Here is a 21,020-nt window from a genome sequence, read left to right as displayed (position 1 = left end):
AAACATTGTTTTTAAATGTTTTGCGCCGATGATATTATACCGGAGTGGCCAGGATATGCGCTCACATTTTGCAAACATTCTCACGGTTAAATTGCCAATAGGAATAATAATTTCCCGCCGCGTTCGTCGGACGTACATAGCGAACATAGCGCACATAAAATACACAAACATCGCGGCGTGTATAAATACACAAATCGCTTTGCAAGTCGCGATGCGCGGCTGCGGCAATTACATATTTGAAACTTGACCACGAAGCGTACGTATGCGTGCGCTAGAAAAACTGACATCTCCGACGTCGGACAAGTCGAACACAGACGTAATACGCACATCCATGAATAGTTCACATCAAAGCCCGACAATTTAAAATCAATAAAATTATTAAATTGCCCGGTGATTACCGGTAAGCAGTGTGCAATTAACTCGTACACGTCCTCCTGGTCTTGTATCGACATGGTGTACTTAAACTTCTTATTGGAACATGCGAAACATGATTCGCATTATTTGTACGAGTACACAGCCGAGTAGAATATGTGTGTATGTGAGAATAAGTAAATGTAGTCAATTACGTTTTCGGTCACACATCCGGCGCAACACAACCAGTAATCGTTTTGGTTGGTAGGTGAGTAGTAGTTGTAGTAGAGAATGTAAAATGTAAGTAAGTGAGTAAGTGGGACGTGGAGGAAGCCCGCCGAGTTCGCTTCGCGAGTTCCGCTTCTCTTGAGCAGGAAGGAAGTGCCACAGTGCACGCAGCAAAGGAACGATTGTAAATACGTTGTAAATGTAGCGGTTATGTGTAACTGAACCAAACCAAATTTAAGTGTCGCACGGTCTGAATCACATACGAACGAAAACATTACTTAAAATGGCTGTTATGCGTGTATTATCATTTAATTCCGCGTTAAAAACATGGAATAAAATCAAATGATTGATTTAATAACTAAATACATGTATGTATGAATTTAAAATTATTAGAAAAAATATTTCATCCGAAATAAAAAAATAAATTCTTCCAAAATTCAAATTTTCGCCCATTGACGAAAAATTTAAACTTTAAACACATAAAACATCATTTTTATGGCTTTATTTATGACCTATGCGTTATCGTATCTCTGAAACAAGATAATGCCTCGTCAATTAGCATTCAATTTGTATCTGAATATCAAAATGTCTTCGACACGTTCGCCGCATTCGATAACCGACATATTATAACACCGCGTTATACAACACTACCTACAGGTCTACACCACACACACCGCAGAGTTCGCGATATTAAGCAACTCATTATACAAACAGCGCGCCGGCGTCGATTTGCCAACTGAGCACCTCATCGACACAGTTCTCTACTTCTTGTTCGGGGCGTTGTTCCAATGTATAATAATCTTGCTTGCACACGACGACTCGAAATAATAAGTGAAAGTGTTTGCCAAAAAATCACCTACACAAGCAAACATTTGACATTTGAAATTCGGCGTTTCCAAATAATCCGTTCGACATGATTTCCTCACACTTGGCCTGTTAGATAACACGATTTTATTATGAAGCGTCGCATTCTTTTGTTTTGTGTGTTTTATGGTGCTAATTAGTTTGTGTGGGAAGAACAGATATGACTATTATGTCATCAAACAAGACGTTAAAATCAGGTTAAGCTAACATAACCTAACTTAGTTTTAAAGTTAGATTTATGATTTTTACAATTTCCGCATTTTAAGTTCTCCTTGAATGAGCAAACAAGGAAACGGATACCGGCGTGTATAGCCAAAACGGTTACGGTCCAACTTCCTTCATGTGCGCCGGTGTGCTCTCGCGTCGGTCGGTTACATTACATCTTGCATTACATGCAGGTCGTGCGCGTGCAATAACGAATGGCGTAAGATTGTTACGCAACGTTATCATAACACTTTTGTGTGGTGAGTGCGAACACATTTCAAACAAAACTTCAGATACTATAAAGATACACTCACTAATTTTAATAAAATACTGAAAGCTATTTGTGCAAATTTTTGAAAAAAAAATTAATTTCCATAAAATTAAAAATTGCATAAAACCGTACAACGCCTAAACTAGATTTTTTTCCGTCATTGGCGTATTAAATTTGCGAAATTGCAACTCGGTAAGCATTTAAAACGTACTAAACGCCACCTTAACAGTGCTTTAACCTCTTGGACTTGAATCGACGAGGAAGTTGACTCGCAGGCGGCAGTTAGTGTTCGTTAATGCGCTCAAAAATAAAATTATGAACAGCATCGTGTGCGCGGCAGAAAACTTAATTGTTTCTAATGTCTTCGCCCGTTCAAGCTCTTGGCCGTTTGTGCTCATTATAGTTTAACGTTCATTGTCATAAACCTTTTGGTCCCCGGCCCGGCTCTATCAGGGATCGTAAACGGTTATTGCCGATGTTTAAGAGTCCGCAAAACACCGATGCAAATTCGCACGCGCGCGCATATGGAAAATCCGCGGCGTAATCCCATCCCGCATTGTTGATGAACCAATAAAACTCCGCGCTCGGGAGGAGTTTTATGGCCCCACGGCGTTGTGGAACGGTACTCTAACAACGAAATCCTTAAAATACAGCGGCAAACGATTAGGGCTATTTAATAGCTCAAAAATCCGATGTGGGATGAATTTGTTCCAGTCGCATGCCAGGGTACTGGCATTACGAATTTCTTTGAAATGAAGAAAATTGCTAGCTTTCTACTAACATTTATAGTAAATTATAAAAGACAATTAAAGTTATAACCCATCATATAAATCAAAAAATTAATTAAATATATATATACCTATTGTACTGGGTGGTTTTTCTTTGGTTTTGCTTTAAAATAGCAAAATTAGTTTCAGATTCTAATAGCATTAAACAAATTGAATTCATTTTCGATTGAAATAAAGCGAAATAAAATACTCGACCGAGATTCGTATAATCAGACGATTACAGAGACGAGAAACAAATCATAACAAATTTATCGCTTGTTATTGTTATTACAATTTCTATTATTACTAGCAAATCATGAAATAATGTGCGGCGATAAGTGAACAAACGGCAAAAACTTTGCGCAAGCATTCAACTTGTTTTAGTCATATTTCCTTTTTATTAAGTAGGGGAAAAAGTTCATCAAGTGTCACTAAATATTTCTACACGCGTAAATTTGTTTTCATCGCATCAATTTTGCACAATTTGTGCCTGGTTATCAAATCAAACATTATACAAAGTATAAAAATTAAATTAGAAAATTAATTTTACAAAAATCTTTCATAAATCGTTAATCCTGTTGATGTGTATTTACCGGTAATAAAATGTTAATTAAACCAGTTGTTTTTCACAACAGGAACTAAACAAATCACTCTGTATATGAGAATGCGCGTCGAGATGAAAACAACATACATACTATCGCAATAAGACATAAAACGTTTCACATGCTAGTAACATAATAATAACAAACACCAAACATGGGAAGCGATTGGCGCCCAAGGGGCCAGGATGAGAGGATGCGCCATTTTTATCGCTCGCGACTCGGCGATCATGCGGTTTAATAATTGATATGTGATATGTGATAACCTTCCCGACATTTGTGCATCGATGATGTCGGCGGGGATCGTAATGCATAGGCGCGCATATTACACATGACACATCATTGAAATAAATAAATCGTCAAGTCAAAACAATCGTTCAATTAAAAAATTAGTTTTTTGTATGAAAAAATATAAGATTTTAACATGTCATTACTGTAATTTACTATAATTTCTTGACCACACACAATCCAAACTATATTCGCTCTAACAAGAAACTACAATATATTAAACGTTTCGTTGTGTATTTAAAGAACGATTTAACTATTTAGAGACATTTATGTTTAATAGATTATATTAGTCTGCGTGCCAAAAGTTATATTTTCGCCAATTTCCCACGCGAATGCAAATCAAATTTGAATATTGTGACGCAAACTGCGTGTGAGACTTTTTCAGGCGTCTTCGAGACGTTTTCGGCATTTTTACACACAAATATAATTGCGATGTCGTTGTGAGTGTGGAAAAATGCCAATGCTGCGCTCGCGGCGTTGCGTGCGCTGCATCCGAACACAAAAAGTAGCATAAAATTACTGAATATGTAATAATTATAATATGAATGTAAATAATTTTTTTGACCGTTTGTTTTGCACACGCATTGATTTCACGTAATTTGAATTTAATGGCCGCTTAATGGCGCGCCGACGCTGACGCAAGTGGACAAAGTGTGTGCTTAATTTAATAAAGTGAATTGCAATTAACGCATATAGGCGGCTGCTACTGTGACTGAAAAGTAAGCGCATATAATAAGCGCGTAAAGTAACGCGTGCGCGCGACGTTGGAACGGAAGTCGCAGACGGTCGAAAAAATGCGCTTATCGTATTTTGATTGCACGAAATACCCAGCGAGCGGCGACAATCGACAATTAGTCAGAAGTATGGCAGTATGCCGTGTGCGACTAATTTGTAATTTGAATGAAAGTGCTTCAGATTGACGTCATTGCTAAACATGTAAAATGTAGACTTCAATATGGGTGATTAATTCACAATCGAAGTATGTATGTTTATTGTATTATTGGAATAAGCAGTAAAAACTTTAATCATAGTTTTTGCGCGCAATTCATCGGATATGTATTCTGAATATTAAAAATTTAAAAAAACATTCAAACTAATTTTTGGGTCAAAATTTATATTTTCAAGCAGATGTCTTCAAAATATTTTGAGTTTTAAACCTCTGAGGTAGTTAAGGGCAGTTTTATTAGTCTGACCTTCTAAAATATAAAACTAAGGCACTTAAAGGGTAAACAAGCAAAATAAACTTGTTACTTTATTGTCGTACATTCGTCTTAATACCCCCAAAGCACTGTGCAATTTGCGGATTGCACTATTCTATTTATTATCCGCTGTATTGTTCTGTTTTTCGGCTGGTCACCTTAATTGGTTCCTGGTACTTGCCTACAGTTGTGCCTTCCGTCCTGACCTTTACGAGGGCGACAATAATAACACAGGTAGTCATAGAGGAGTTGCCAAAGTTTACTACTAAAGAGAGGATTAAGTATTATTAAGACGGATTACGAATTTTCCGAAAAGGTGTAACGCCTAGTATTACTAAAGTTGTGGTAGCAATATCGTGTGAATATTCTGTACCTTTATATTGTAGCTACTCAAAATACATGGCAAATACAAACCTTTTATTGTTTTGATTGTTTTCAAACTTCTGGCAACATACCGACAAATTTATTGCAACTAAACTTACTGCAATCAATTCAACTTGTTAAAAGTCTTAGATATTGATATAAATATAAACAGCTAAAAAGGCGCAAAATTTTCAAAAATAGTCAAAAGTTAATTTTTCTATGAATTAAAAAGAAAAATGAATACAATTTGTACAATTTGTTCGATTTATAGGATTTGTACATTATGTATCCACGTTCCTGCTGTTACAATGAGTAATTTTGTCTGGTGCCGGAATGTGCATTCGCATTTCGCGCGACTTGAGCGCGTGCCAAGCGGTTCAAATTTAGTAACGTCGCGCTGTGTGTCCTGTCAGCCCGCGACCGAACGTCCGCATTTCGGCGCGAGCGTTATTTGCGTGCGCGGATTTTATAGGAAGGAAGTGTGTAACACACCTCGACACGACGACGACGACATGCCACGACTCACCGTGCCAAGTGAGATGAATCAGAATCGAATTCAACTCCGCGTACGTATATGCAAATCACACCAACACACATCTGAATGCGGGTTGTTCTCGATTTAATGCTTGTTTTGGCTGGGGAAGCTGTTCATATTTAATTTGGTGATGTTGCTAGTATGTTGCGTGTGCTGGCATGGAGTGATGTGGACATGTCTCATGTCCGCGGTGGAACTTAGCAATTTGCGCATGAATAAATAAAGCAGAACGCGCAATGATGAGATCATCAGATCGGCGCTCGATGATAAAGTGCAATGGAATCGTAAGACATCCGTTCGGTTACCAGTTCCCGCGGTTACTGCCATCATACTTTATTTATTTCTTTTATTTATTTTGTTTAAAATAAAAGTTATTTGATAAGCATTCTCTTTACTAATTGTTTAATATGATTGCATTTTTCGCACATTTCGCTTTCGGTTTGGAATGTTTTTGTTTCCCACGAAAGGCAGCTCTCTAGCGTTAGGAAATAAATATTTGTCGAAATAGAAGATTTCAAGCTTTGAATAGTGTGTGCATACACCGAACCTGTACAGTTCCTAATTGTTAAATTTCACATCTTTTATGAGTAGGTACCGTGCGCATTATGAGCGTGTGTGTCTTGAATGGAAAAACGCGATCTCGTACCAACGAAATTGCCAGCCGCACCAGACATATAAAGCAATTAGCGTAGGTCGTAGTCGTTCGCTCAACGCACCACGAAATAAAAAACCAACACACACACACTTAGATCGCAACGCAAGCGCGCTCCATTGCATAATGAGTCGTTTCTGCAATAATTGACCTATTACGTTATGCGCTGTTTTCCGGGTCGCGGATCTACTCAACAACAGCAGTACTAAACGCAACATTAATATTTTATAGTACTTGGTGCGTTTTTGGGTGCCCTAGTGAGAAAATTTGTTTCTTTCAGCAGCAACCGTTATGTTCAACATACGGAAAACCATAATTTACAAATTCATTAATTAGTAATGAGTTGAACGTGTTTTCTACCAAAAAATCATCTAAATCCTTCGAAATATTAAAAATTACTCGTAAATTGACTAAAAATTATTTAACCGGTAACTTTTAGAGTTATTTTATGAATCATTCATATGTTTTACATAGTAGATATTTTTTGAATAAATAAATAAAAACTATGACCAAACTATACCGAATAAAACAGAATAAAAATCGTGCCTCCCGGTTAAAATTTAATTACACTAAAAAATGAAAATCTGAATAAATCATATTTGTAGCTACTATCGATTTTTTTTATTAAATTCGAAACCTATCAGTTCTGAAATTGCTCGAAAACTATATAATGAATGAATGCAAAATCATTTTGAATTAAAATCAACGCAGGTGACTAGTAACTCTAACTAAAAACTTTATCAAAGCTTCTGCATTGCCCCCATCACCCTATAAACTAGGGTGAGTGTAAAAATGAGATGTAGAGCAGCAAAAAACCTCCGAGGGTAACTCGCATAATGCCTACGCTCCATACATGCATGTAATTCAACTGGGGGTCAGATGTTCAGATCGTTCAGATTCAGGAAGAAGCCGCCGCATCTCTCCCACTGAAACACGACCAAATAACACTCCACAGTCCACCCAACACACGACGCGTGCAAAGTGTAGATCCGGTCCGACGGCAACGTCGCGCCCGTCTCCACCAGCAAGAGACGGATACTTGTTATTCCAGTCTAGGATGCGACCTCTCTCGCTCTGCTCGAGTTCCTCGTTCCTCAAAACCGAACCGCACCGCGCGCTCAACAACGCAACGAAACGCGCTTCCCCCACCGCCGCCAACCTCCCGCACACTCTCGACGCGGACGCTATTTCGAAACCGAAATCAAAATCCAAACAGTAGTGGTAAGGTGGCAGTCGTCGAGGCAAGTCACAGTTACTTCTACGTTCCACACAGCGCGAGAATAACATATCTGTCTCTGTATCAAGGAAATTCACGCGCGTGTGGTTTCGCTTCAAATTCATACAAAAGTTTATTTCTTATTCGCGTTTAGTGCAAACTCTGATGTAGTGCAATCTCAAACACAGTGGATTAATATCACAAATCAGCGCGAGTCGTCGCTCTGAAGGATACATCAAGGATATATATACGCACATCGCAGTTTTATCATCAACACACGCTGGCTTGCGGAATACTCAAAGGTGAATATTTTTGCACACACATTTTAGTTCCTGTTCGTGCGTGCGCCTGTGTAAACACCAAACGCACATACCGATTTTTTTCGCGCTGAAAACCTCGTGTTGAGTGAAGTTCGGAAAACGCGCGTGGAAAACAATGCAGAGCCAAAACCGACGCACCTGGGCGTTCAAGTCGGGTAAATAAACACATAGCGCACAACTATTTTTAACATTTTGATCGGACGCGCATTTCCACCGCACGGTGTGCGCAATCTTATCGCTCTACGCAGAATTTATCCGGCGACAACCTGTTGAGCTGATTGCGCTGAATTCTCGCCGCCTCCAAGGATGTCACGTTTCGCGCACGTCGGCGGAAAATCCCGCAACCGCAAGAGTTGCGGTGTGCGTGGGATGTTGCGTTGCGATATCGTGTTTTCGCTTAGGTTTTATTCAGTCACTCACTCAAAAATGCAACTAGCTTCAACACACATCTTTCTAGGAACTGATTTTTAATTCAATTTGACTTAAGTTATGCTAATATCGTATGACGCATTATATTCCGCATATAATATTAAAGATGTTTCAAAAATATTGACATGTTTACATAGGTTGAGTTTCAGGAAGTTTTTGCTTAATTACTTGAAAACGCTTTGCATTACAGCGATGATTCTTGGTTAATTCTATTCTGTAACAAATTCTATGCTTAAATTGTAAAGATTTCATAAATTGCATTATTACATAAAGAGTTACGGCCGTTATATATAAAATTGATTGAGTAATCAATACTTTTTAAAATAATAATTCGTTATGTCATCTAGGTCTTCAGAAATGATGCAGGTGCAATACTAGATACAGAATTTATTCGCCAATTAGTTAATTGATACTTATTTAGTTATGAAAATGCTCTAATAGATGCAAAAGTAATTAATATGAAGTAAATAATTCAGTATCCATCAAATCTCAACTTTTTTCTTTCTCCTTAATAATTTATTTACATAGGGATTGCGTCACGCTGCGATTCTATGAACTTTGTAAACAGCTTCAACAAAAAGCTAAAACTGCGTACACAGTCTTGATCGTATGTAGATAAATTTAATGACTTGGCGTTTACAAATTTCAAGTTACGTTTACACATTCTATTCGGTAATAATATCACCGATGTCGATACATCAGTCCCGGCTACTAACGTTACATAAGTGCTCGAGATTTTTCGTGCGGCGTCTCTCAAACTCTACTTCACTACTCCACTGTTTCCGGGAAGTGGTGCGCGGCACAGCCGGTGCAGGTATATAAATATGTACCCGCATGTCGAAAACAACCTCTACACCGAACTCTGAGCGCTCGCAGTGAGATGATCAACAGTCTGCGTCTCTTCTATTCTCATTTCTCAAGTTTGTGTTCACCATATTAACCTTGTGGAGGCCAATCACCCATGCATGTGATTTTAGAAATAGCTTGAAACCCGGTCGGAGTGCAACCGCAGAGAAAGAGGAACTTGAATTTTACTCGTGAAATGACGATTACATCAGATGTTTTTTGCTGGTATTTACGTAATTTACGCGGATGTTTGATTAGATAAAGATATCTGCAAAACGGCGACAACGCGACGTCGGCAATAAAACGCTGTGCAAATATCACGCGCGATTTAACTAATTGTGGAAAATTTGCGTGCGACACGTGCGTTACTCAAAACTCATCTCGGCCAACAAAGGATCATAACAAATGAGATGCATTATAGCAGCAAGAGTTTTAACTTCCTGTTCGCGATCGGGCACTAAAACACAACAGAACGCATAACGTCTGGCTGTTGCTTGCTGGCTTGCATCTTGCGTCTCTTGTTGCAAGAGAATAAAAGCAGTCAGCAACGCGGAAGCGCACACGGAGTGCGCGCTTGGCATTGACACATTTCTTCCTGGTTGCCGCGCGCGCGTTTAAATAAAACCATTAGCCGAGCTAAATATGGATTGAAATATAAAATCGCCGACTACCGTTCGAAGCTATGCGCTACAATACACATCGAAATTTAAATACGATAATTGACGCACCGAGCGGAGCAGGTAGTAGTAGTAGAATACAACAAACCAAGCAGCGCTCGAAAAAGAGATCCACCCAAGCCCATATTTACTCGTTAAATCTTGTAACCTCATACCGGAAGTCGCACACATGCTCTCAATATGGTTCTTCGTGTGCGCGGCGCGACGTTCCCACGACTCGAATTTCATTCGCCATCATCGTGTTGTAATATTTATATTTTCTATATACACATGGTGTCTCTTATGTCAGTTATTGGAAAAAAACACTTTTAAAATTCGCACAAACACAGACGTTCTTTGTTAAACAAATTAGCGCGCCGCACGTCGAACAAACACCGGAAAATAGTTAATGCAAATAGATAAAAAACTACATGTAGATATTAGATATAGCGTATATACTGGTTTTTGTTATTGGTTGTTGGTAACCTTGGAGGAAACTTCCGTAGTTTATACTTATACTTTCAACACTTACTCATATTATAATGTATTAATTATTGCAGGTGGCAAAATGAAGCTGGTACCAGGTCCTTTGCCTCCTATACCAACCAGTGGTCCGGCGATGGATCGTCTCCCGCTACCGCTGCCATTCAGTCCAGATTTACTCTGGAGATATCCGCTTGGTTTCCCAGCGTTGACACCACACACACCTTCATCTCCCCTGATGGAGTACAAGAGTCAATTGCCTAATTCTCTACCGCCAGACCCACGTATCTGGTCCAGGGAAGATGTCAATACATTTTTGAGATGGGCTGAAAGGGAATTCGACTTACAACCTTTTGATATGGATGTTTTTCAAATGAATGGTACGTTGATGATGTTTCCATAGTTGTTGTTGGTTACTAATTGTTATTTTACCTCTTCAGGCAAAGCAATGTGTTTGCTCACACGAACAGATTTATCTGAACGTGCGCCTGGGTCCGGCGATGTCCTCCACAATGTCCTGCAGTTGTTAGTGCGTGAAGCCAATAATCTCCAGCGCTGTCTGCCATCCAGTCCAGTGACACCTACATCCCGGCATCCTTACCCTCTTAGCCCACATACCTCACATCCTCCGACACCCAACTGGAATATCCTCTCACAGGCGCAAGATTTCCATCCACACGCCGCGCAGTTAGCAGCGCACCTGATGGCTCAACAGAATTCGGTTACTTTGAGTCCCGCGCCTTCTGTGGAGAGCCAAGCCGGTGGTAGTCCGCAACATGCTGAGAATAACACCACGACGCAGCATATTTTCAACCATTCCATCTTCGGCAGCAGCAGCAGCGGTGGCAGTAATGGCAGCAATCAATCGGACTCCGATGAGGAGTTCGCTGACAAACACGGGCATAATATGAGCCCGCCGAATACGCCTAGCTTTGCAATGGTGCATCCACCAACACATCAGTTCCCACCGCGCAGCCCCAAGGAAACTGCACCCAGCCCATCATTCAAAAGGGAGTTTTTCCCTAGTGATACACCCGAACCCAATACAAGTAAGTTTTTTGTAATTATCATGAGTTTAAGATCTGAAGTGTTGATTTTAAGTTAACTTTTTACTTAAATCTATTTCTTTGCATTTGCAGATGGAAGATTATTGTGGGATTTCCTACAGCAGTTGCTAAACGATCCCAATCAACGCTACACAAATTACATCGCGTGGAAGAACCGCGATACTGGCGTTTTCAAAATCGTTGATCCAGCTGGTTTGGCCAAGTTGTGGGGCATCCAGAAGAATCATCTTTCAATGAACTACGACAAAATGTCACGCGCACTTCGCTACTACTACAGGGTGAACATCTTGAGGAAAGTGCAGGGCGAACGCCATTGCTACCAGTAAGTTATATAACCACACCATCAATACTTTCAAAATAATCTAATCTAACTCTCTTTGTGTTTAGGTTCTTGCGTAATCCGACTGAACTGAAAAACATCAAGAATATCTCCTTACTGCGCCAGCAAATGTCGCCGACGCAACGCACAGCTCCCGCTGCTTTGCCTTCAGTGGCCTCCACAACAACAGTTACACCTGTTGTGACCGCCACCCCCGCGCACGTCAAAGCCGAGCCTGTCGACGTCGAGATCAACGTCCACAGCAACGATTATGATGATAAACCGACCGATTTGAGCATGGATCGTGCGCCCACCGACCTCAGCAGTAGCAGTCGGCATGTGAACATTGTCTGCTCCCCGGACCCACCGAATCTCAGAGAGAGCATGTACTACAAGAAGGAGGACATGGCGACTGACCATTGATGCGTGTATCTCTCGCGCGTTGCGGTTGTGTGTATGTGCGTGCATGTTAGTGACTGTTATTTTGGTGCCAATATTTTAACATTCTGTGCAAATTTTATTTAGTGATACCGAAATACTAATTAGTTAAGTAAGAGACGAATGTATATTGAAATCCACCCCCGCCCCCATCTCAACTGGGGCATGTGCCAAAAGACGTTGACGCATTCTGCGAGCGTTGATTTGAATTGTATTATTAAGTTTTCATCAAAGAAAAACCGATTTTTTTTTTGGACACTAGCAAACTTTGTAGTTCTCACACTACTTATGGGCAGCTTTAATTTGTTTAATTAATAAATTAATTATTATAATGTTATTACGGTGCGCGGAGACGCGCACGAAAGCAAATTGAAACGAGCGACAATAATTATTGCGAATAAACAATAAAAAACGAAGAGATAGACTGGAATTTTTCAAAGATGATCAAAATTGGGTCCATGCCAAACAGATATTCAAAAATGTGCGACATTCCAATGCAACCAATCAAAAATTATCAACGGAAACAATACGAGAGAATATTTTTAGATGAAATTTACGATGGGCAACTATATATTTCCAGCTCTGTTTCTGTGATCTCTGAATAAAATAAATTGTAATTTATATTTGACTCAATTTTTTGTGTGATGATTATATAAAAAGATACGAAGAATATATTGTATAGAAATGAATGAATTGTACATAGCATGTTTCATATTTTTAGTAAGCAAACGAATAGGAATATCATTGGTAGACAATATGGCGAATGGACGTGATGATATTTTGTGCGATTTATTGGATGCCTTATATGCGCTTTACTTAAAACTGGAAGTAACTTTATTATTTCTAATTGCAATCATTTTGTTGATATTTTGTATTCTGAGTAATAAAGAGTAATTGACGCATTTGTCTTGAAAGAAACAACTAAGTTTTTTGTTAGCCATTTTGTCAACATCGTTCTATGACGAAAACATGCGTTGTTGATCAACAACGACCTAGACGCGGCGGACATTTTGAATAACAAACATACGCGAAAGATATCTAATCTTTCAATCTCTGATAATTCAGCATAACACGTTTACAGTCCAACAATATTGAAATTGTATATTTATTATTGAAATTAAACATACCTTTGCCGTCTTCTTACATCACGAACATGGAAATACTGCTCCAGACGCGTCGAATGATGTGCAAACGAGAAAAATACAAAACTGTTCGGCCGTTACGATGGTTGCGCGCAATAATACGTTAATTGTCCCGGTTACATTGAACAAATTCGAATTTCGGTGTTATCACGATAATATACTTTATAATAAAATGTCTTCTAAGTTGCTAATGTCTCACCAAATAGTTTTTGCACTGTTTGTTCTTCTGTGATTTGCACTCATGGAACGTTATTTCTTGCTGCACTTCTGATTGTTTCTGATGTTTTTCAGTTTTTATCAGTTCCGTTTTTTCTTAAAACAGTTACCAACTTCCCCTAGATGATACAAAAAATCCCTAGATAGAATGCGCGTTGAGCTAAAGCGCAGGTTTGGAGTTTTGAATTTTTTGGTATGCCTGCTTACTGTTAGTGACTATAAGGTTAGACAAAAATAAATGCGGGACTTTAACTTGATCCCCACTTGGTTCTTCATATTATACTCGAAGCAACGCGATGATGCCCGATTAGAGAAAATTATTTACAATTTTATTGCTTAACGACAGGACGCCTAACCTAAATTATCAAAGCAGGAAGGAAATGACAACACATTCCAATAATAAATACCTCTTACTGAAGGCGGAAAATACCACACTACGACGCAGGCAGAGATGTTTTTACCAGTGAATTGACTGTGCAGTGATCGCAAAATGCACGAAATATCCTTTTTTGTATCCTTTTGAAAAGAAAATTATAATTTAGTAACATAGTGATAGTTGGCCAACAGTATTTTTATGTAAAAAGTGTTTAATTTATATAATGTATAGTTTTAAGTATAAGTTTAAGTGGTGTGATTGAATAGTTTGCTTCAGAAAGAAGTTTAGAATCATAACTTATGTTTTATATGCTTATGATTGTAGAATACAAGGAGCGGAAGCTGAGCAATATGCACATATTAAAGTTTCTCCATGAACTGCTGGAAGACGAAAGCAAGAAGTATAGAAATCTTATTGAATGGGAGGATAGAAATGCTGGAGTCTTCAAGATTTTGCTTCCAAATGAACTGGCTTTGCTGTGGGGACATCATAAGAATTCAAATTGCATGACTTATGATAAAATGTCAAGAGCTTTGCGCTATTACTACAGGGATAAGATTTTAAGCAAGTGTGGAAGACTATGCTACAAGTAAGTTAATAGTATAAAACATAAATTCATTTATAATAACATATTCAATGCGTAATTTTAGATTCCATTGGGAAAATCCCTTGTTTGGACTTTCAGTGAAAAACATCAAAATCAAGGCAGAAGACAGAATAGAAATGGGCCACTTTTTAAGCACACAACTGAAGAAGGAGACAACCATCGTAATAGAAGATCACTTCATGCATTCAGATTGATTTTAGGTTTTAATTCTTAGCAGATGTCATTTTATATATCATTCATTATCAACTCGTTAAAATTTCATAATTTAACTTTTATCTAATTGTTGTTTATCTACGAGACATTGAATCTATGATAAAAGTTATCGTACGCCGTACGATAGGGAAGGAAATTTTATTCAAATAGGAAAGCATATACTAATATTGCCGAATAATGTACATATTACTATGAATGTTAATACATAAATGCTATATTTTTATTACATTATATGATCAGATCAAAATCCATACCGCTACGGTATTATATATTTAACAATTTAAGAGATAAAAATCATGTTTGTATGAAAAAGGGTTTAAGTTTATGTTAACGCTCAATCACGATGTTATTATTGTACTTTTTAACATGCGATATACTTGAATCAATATATACTTTGAAATTACGAGGATTATTCGGATTTTTGTGGGGGATTTGAATTGAAGAAGATGATATCATCGGCGGCGATTGCCGTTGTGGTTTTCTGCTTCCCGTCGTCGCCTTTGATTTCGCCGTAAGTAAGCTTTCCGGTCACATGCACCCGTTGGCCTTTTTTCAGATAGTTTAGAATTGTTTCACGAAGCCCCGGTTTGAAGCAGATGACGCGGTGCCATTCGGTGCGCTGTAGGAATTCACCTGATTCGTAGCGGTAGTTTGAATGGGTTGCTAGTGAGAAGATGGCTACCGGATGAGCGTCGCTGCCTTTTCGTTGTGGGTCAGCACCAACTCGTCCCAAGAGTTGAACTGTGTTTAATGCTACATAAAGTTCAAGTTTGTTTAGTAATTATGGTTTACTTCAGTTGCAGAATAATATTTTAACTTTATATAACATTAAAATGTTTGCAGTAGTTATAAATTGTATTATTTCAACTAAACTTTCTTATTAACTTAAGATTTATGATATGTAAGTAATAAGTTGTGCAAAATAATTCATTTGTTTCTAAAATCCCTGAAGTAACATAATTTTGCATTCAATAGCAATAAATTCAAGTCACTAACAATAAAAATAAAATCAAATTATTAATTTAACTTACTTTTCTCAAGCCTAGCTGGTTCAACTGGTCCTGAGGAAGAATTCCATCTTATGCTACCTGGAGATACTTTTGGAAGCAATGCGAGAAGCTTAAATTGATTCTGAAAATTGGATGAAAAACATGTTAGAAATATCTAACAAAACCGTAACAATCATAATGTCACCTTTTATATTACATGTATAATACAACAACAATGTTAATACTTACAGTTCTCAGCATTTTTGTGATTGTTATCTTTGAAAAATGTGTTGTAACTAAATAAAACAAGAGTAATTCTCAACTGTTCTGTTCTCAACAACTCAACACGCTTGTATCTTAGGTTACGTCGCAGACCGCACTAAACAAAGAGGCCCCAAGTAACTGCAAGTACAATATCAATAGTAATCATTTAGATACTGTTTTCTTTATAGTAAAAATTAATTAATATTAGTAATCATGCAAGATATCATTGTATAAAAAAGTTATTGCTTACTGGTGTTATTTGTGTTTGGTGTATACTTGGTTGCATACCGTACCGAATATACACTACTATCATACCGCTTACAATAATAATAAAATCGTTTAAGAAATGTCTGTATAAATAAAGTGTGTACGGTAGTTTGAAACAAAATTCAATATTTTATTATACACTAATTGAATAGTACAATTTGGATTGTGCAAGCAGCATTTGTGTTGAAATATTCTCTGAAGAAATAAAAGTATACAAAAGGTTGCCTATAGTGAAACATCGCAATATATTTTATTATTTATAATTTTAAAATATTTCATGCATTTATTTAAAAATTGCTAAACTATATCAATAAAATATATACCAATATAATTTAAATAAAATTTAATTATATTTTAATCATAATTCCATCTAAAATAATCAATTTCTGCATTTCATAAATTCTTCCACAAATTAAATCAGTTTAAACAAAAAACGAAGGCAAGAAAGCGTCTGGCGATGGCAGCAAAGAAAAGACAGAAGCGCAGCACACGCGTAGGTAAAAAAGGGCCGGCTGCGTCACGGGGGCAGGCCGGATAGGAACGCCGTCTCCCCGAGAGTGCATACTCGCCGCGTTCATCTCTCCCTCCACCAAAACTCTAACAACCCTCTCGCACACATTCGTCTTGAGGCGGCGGAATTACGCGCGAGCAAGACAGCACCAGAACGCCGGCAGTCCGGGGGTGGTAAATATTCCATCTTGCGCATATATTCAAATACGCAATCTGCGCGCATAGAGAGATGCTGTGCTGTGACTTTAACACCGCCCCCTTAAAATATCGATCACTTTATATATCCATAGCAACGAATTCGCCTCGACCGTTTTTGCAATCATTTCCATAAAAGACGAAAAGGAAGCGCGCACACGGAAGGGAAGCGCGCACCAACGCCAACCGCCGCCACCTCCTCCATCGCGCAGCGGGGGTGAAGTTGCGAAAAACTCGTCGTTTCTTCAAGAGAGAGGAGAAAAAGAAACGAAGCACGAATTCTGCAGGATTTTACTGCAAGAATTGAATGCATGCATGAATGAGATGGAGATGGAGTCGTTAGCGGGGTTGCATATACAGTACCACAACCTCCTTCCGCCTCCAAGTCATGTACGGCGGTGTTTGTGTGTAAATCGCGGCGGCGGCCGGCGACACGAAAGCGGTTTAACCGCTAAGCACACATCACGAACACGAGCGGCGTCTTTTTGCGCGTTTTGCCACCCCCCAGCGTAAGAGAACGGGGTTTTTATTGTGTCATGGCGTCATAACGCGACGAGGAAAAGTTCGTTACGCGTCGTTAAATACGTACGCGAATTGGCATTCGCATTCCAATTGGAGCATTGCATTTATTAATTTCGACGAGCAAAGGAAAACAAAACAAAACAAAATGGAGGCGTGCGTTGGTTGGAACGCAGCGGGAAGGAAGTAAAAATGCAGAACGTGGTTCTAAAATGCTTATCGTTACTGCTTACTGGGGGCAATTTTAGATAGCGATACCGACATAAACGTGCATCGCACACCGCAGGGTTGTTAAAGTTAATTTTCTACTTTTCGAAAAATTCACTACAGTCGCTCACATATTTGCTATCTTATAGTTATGTTTATTCGGTTTTAAACAGTTATTGCACATAACCTCAATTTGATGCTATTAGAACATTACAACTAGTAAATTATTGATTCGTTCGATTCGATTCTGAAATTAGTTTTGTTGAGAACCAGGCGATTTAACACATTAATCTAAGACTGTACCCGCATTAACTGCACCCTCAACGTAAATTAGAATAATAAATATTCTACGCGTCTGGCGAATACATCCCTCTATGTCTATGGTTGCATAGTGTGGGTGGATTTGCAATCGCAAAGGAAAAGCATCCACGGTCCCCTTACGGCCGATTGCATTCGCTGCTGCTTCATTTATGCATCGTGACGAACGTTGGGTGGGTGGTTGGGGGTCGGGGGGTTGTTATGCGAAATGCAGTTGAAATAGTAAACAGAAATACGAGACATTTCCATTATACTTATTGCAGCGTACGCTAGGAACATGGCCGAGCATAAAAGCAACGTAAATGGAACACTTTCGGACAATAATGCAATATGGGGATGCGTTTTCTGAAATCAGTAATTCTATTCTTCACAGAATATAATCGAACAAATTCTGATTGTTCACAAATGTTTAAATCATATTTTTTTATATTTTAAACTAGCTGTTGCCCGCGATTTCGTTCCGGCAGTGTTTAATAAAAATGTAATTCGTTTTTACTCTCTTGTTCTAGACATACTCGTAGCAAGAGTCAATTCTATCAATAAGATTAGCAATTTTAATTTAAAGAAATTAATTATATAAAGTTTTGTCAATAATGCACTTCAGCGCGCCATCTCGAATTCAACTATTTAACTATAACTATGATTGAATCTCAATGTCAAATTTTATTCTATAGAAAAGAGCTGTTTTGAGGATTTTCCCGGCAATTATTCGAATTTTTCTCACCTTTTAAACCTTCCCTAGATCTCCACGAATAATTCAAGACCAAGATAAGATAAATCCGTTCAGCCGTTCTCGAGTTTTAGCGAAACTAACGAACAGCAATGCATTTTCATATATATAGATAAAAAAATAATTTTTGAGCGAAAATTTATATTTTGAGGTTAAAATCTTATTTGCTAATTTTTTTATGTTTTATTTAAGCTACTGGCTATGATTCTTAATGCAGTTCCTTGTTTTTTTCTCCCCTTCTGCGCAATTTTCATGTTTTTTATGTTTTGCACCCCTAGGAAAACATAAAACTCGTAAATTTTATACATGCGCATGTGAACGCACAGTACCTAAACGAATTTGTAAATTCCTGGGTGCAGCGAAGTGTTGCAGAAGTCCGGGAAACGTTTTCACCAGGGCGCAGTCGACTGCAATCATGCAACATTAAAAATCATAGCGCCCCGCCGCGGTTTATGCTACATTACCCTCGTTGATGGCGCTCTGCACCACTGGCAACCAAGCAGTCAGCGAATAAATCTTAAAAATACATTTGTTTCCACTAAAATGCAAAAAAACAAAAAATTCATGTTAAGTTAAGCTGGAAAATATAACAAACTAATAGAAAGTGATCTTTATGCTGAAAGTTTAATATTTCCTGATGCATAAATAAATATTCCATCTTGCTGCGCCATCGTAAACTCGAATAATTTCTGTAGCATCATCTTCAAGGGTGTTCGGCGAGGGCGTGAGTTCTCCGCGCACCGTACACAAGTTACGCCAGCGCAAATCCCAAGGCGTTCGAGGATTAATAATGAAAATTTCATCATTTAGATGTTCGTTCTTGCCTTTTTCCCTCTCTCCCATCGCACGCCATCCCGAACCACCCCCAAGCTAGAAGCGCGCGTTGCGTAAAGTTGTTGTTCGCCTCTCGGCCTCTCTGCAAGCCATATGAAACATTAGTTATTTTCGCATCTGGCGGCGTCTTTTTCACTGCAGCGCGCCGGGAAAAATGAAGAAAATGGAAATGCAGCGAGCGCGCGAAGGGGGTGGAGAGATATTTGTGCTGGAAAGTGTGGCGGAATGGCTGCACGAGAATGCGAGACGAAACACAATTAGAAAAATGTAATAATTGCTGGAAGTTGTGCAGGAGTTGGCCGCCTCCATAATTGATCGCCTTATTAAAGATGAGTTAGCTCTTCCTTTGTCTCGCGGCGGACGCGCGCTCGTCGTTATGGCAACCTCTATGCTTACTTATTGCAACAACTCATATCCTAATTGGGTTACCTTTTCTGCGCTCCTACGTACATCTGCGTCGTTAGGTATTATCTGGCGTTTATGTCTGGCTGGACGGAAAATTGTGCACAAAGTACGAAAACTAAAAATAGTATAGCCGAACTTAAAGTTAGGTTATGTCATGTGATAGGTTAGAATCGGTTCCATTTTTAATCATTTTTAGTTTTTTTGAGGTTAAATTTATACAGTAACTTAAAATAAGTTTTCCTCATGCCATTAATTGCATGTTTTTCTACCCTTGCTCAAGATATTGGTCGTTTTCCTCATTATAGCGTTTCTTTTGATTTATACGCGCGTTTTATGTGTTATTGAACATGGAAGTAATTAAATATTTGCACCCCGGCGTGTGCGAGACACGTACCGGGGGTTGGAGTGCCGCGGGGGCGGCACGGTCTTGCCAGACGCCGGCGGAGGGTAGTTTCCCTAATGAACGAACGCACCACGCTTCGTCTCCGGCGTTTGCTAATACGTCTTCGACGGCAGAGGAAAAAAGGAAACGACGGCTACAGACTGTTGAAGGAACACTTTTCGGGGTAAAATATTTAGACATTTATACAGGGATGATTTTTGGTAGCGCATTGAAGTAAGTGTACAGTTGGTTTAATGCCTTTGGGGTGAAACAAATACTAAATTTGGCTAATATGTGAATGCAAGCTTTTATTTCCTACAGAAATACGCCTTCCACTTGCATCCCTTCAAGAAAAATAAGAAAAAGACCAAAAATAAGCAAAATGTTAGAAATTTTGAGTCAGAATCAGTTGTTTTAAGTTATATTTATGATTTATATTATATTACCAGGTAATGTTGCAAGTTTTCATTAGTTTGAGCTGTGTTATTAACCACCTTAAGTACAAAACGATGTATGAAGGATAAACACACTGCTGCTGGCTTCTTCAGTTGACGTCAGATATGATTAGCGACTAATTTTGTTTGCCGCGTGCATTCTCGCCCCGCCGTCGACCCGCGCGCTCGTTTATTTCATTATGCCACGCGTTTATTATCGATTGAGCGCCGCCGGCGCGGCAAACATGGCGCGCGCTTTCAAACAATTAACCCTGCCGTCCCCGCGTAATGGGGATCATATTGGTCCGGATGAAATA

At 38.8% G+C, this 21,020-nt stretch overlaps 2 protein-coding genes across 4 annotated transcripts; one reads left to right on the top strand and one right to left on the bottom strand.

Annotated features, from left to right (window-relative positions):
* The first annotated feature begins 7,429 nt into the window (after positions 1-7,429).
* Positions 7,430-13,016, top strand: aop (anterior open). Of its 2 annotated transcripts, none has more exons than XM_065303891.1 (5): positions 7,430-7,839; positions 10,349-10,651; positions 10,712-11,320; positions 11,411-11,660; positions 11,726-13,016. In XM_065303891.1, the coding sequence occupies exons 2-5, from the start codon at positions 10,357-10,359 to the stop codon at positions 12,078-12,080; spliced, it is 1,509 nt and encodes a 502-aa protein (XP_065159963.1). In that variant the 5' UTR covers positions 7,430-7,839; positions 10,349-10,356; the 3' UTR covers positions 12,081-13,016. The 2 variants fall into 2 exon arrangements, with proteins under 2 accessions (XP_065159963.1, XP_065159962.1); XM_065303890.1 differs by lacking the exon at positions 7,430-7,839 and adding an exon at positions 7,893-8,012.
* Positions 13,017-14,847: 1,831 nt separating this feature from the next.
* mtSSB (mitochondrial single stranded DNA-binding protein) lies at positions 14,848-16,292 on the bottom strand. Of its 2 annotated transcripts, XM_065303892.1 has the most exons (4): positions 16,153-16,292; positions 15,888-16,040; positions 15,681-15,780; positions 14,848-15,402 (listed from the first exon to the last, which is right to left on the bottom strand). In XM_065303892.1, exons 2-4 carry the CDS (start codon positions 15,897-15,899, stop codon positions 15,059-15,061), a joined length of 456 nt encoding a protein of 151 aa, XP_065159964.1. In that variant the 5' UTR covers positions 15,900-16,040; positions 16,153-16,292; the 3' UTR covers positions 14,848-15,058. The 2 variants fall into 2 exon arrangements, with proteins under 2 accessions (XP_065159964.1, XP_065159965.1); XM_065303893.1 differs by lacking the exon at positions 16,153-16,292 and having other exon boundaries at positions 15,888-16,134.
* Between the last annotated feature and the right edge of the window lie 4,728 nt (positions 16,293-21,020).

The sequence above is a fragment of the Atheta coriaria genome, unplaced genomic scaffold, assembly GCF_025399875.1.
Source record: "Atheta coriaria isolate IRGN ID8LTWV9N9 unplaced genomic scaffold, Caltech_Dcor_3.1 hic_scaffold_5_pilon, whole genome shotgun sequence".
NCBI classification, from domain to species: domain Eukaryota; kingdom Metazoa; phylum Arthropoda; class Insecta; order Coleoptera; family Staphylinidae; genus Dalotia; species Dalotia coriaria.
The sequence above is the reverse complement of the archived record's forward strand: the minus strand, read 5'-3'. Positions and strand labels throughout refer to the sequence as shown.

What these genes read in the sequence shown, in the direction of transcription:
- mtSSB (XM_065303892.1), bottom strand. An exon ending in ACCAGCTAGGCTTGAGAAAA is followed by an intron (nt 15,403 to 15,680) that starts GTAAGTTAAATT and finishes AACTTTATGTAG; the next exon opens with CATTAAACACAGTTCAACTC.
- aop (XM_065303890.1), top strand. Translation starts at nt 7,973, where the DNA reads ATGCAGAGCCAAAACCGACGCACCTGGGCGTTCAAGTCGG. An exon ending in CACCTGGGCGTTCAAGTCGG is followed by an intron (nt 8,013 to 10,348) that starts GTAAATAAACAC and finishes TAATTATTGCAG; the next exon opens with GTGGCAAAATGAAGCTGGTA. An exon ending in GGATGTTTTTCAAATGAATG is followed by an intron (nt 10,652 to 10,711) that starts GTACGTTGATGA and finishes TTACCTCTTCAG; the next exon opens with GCAAAGCAATGTGTTTGCTC.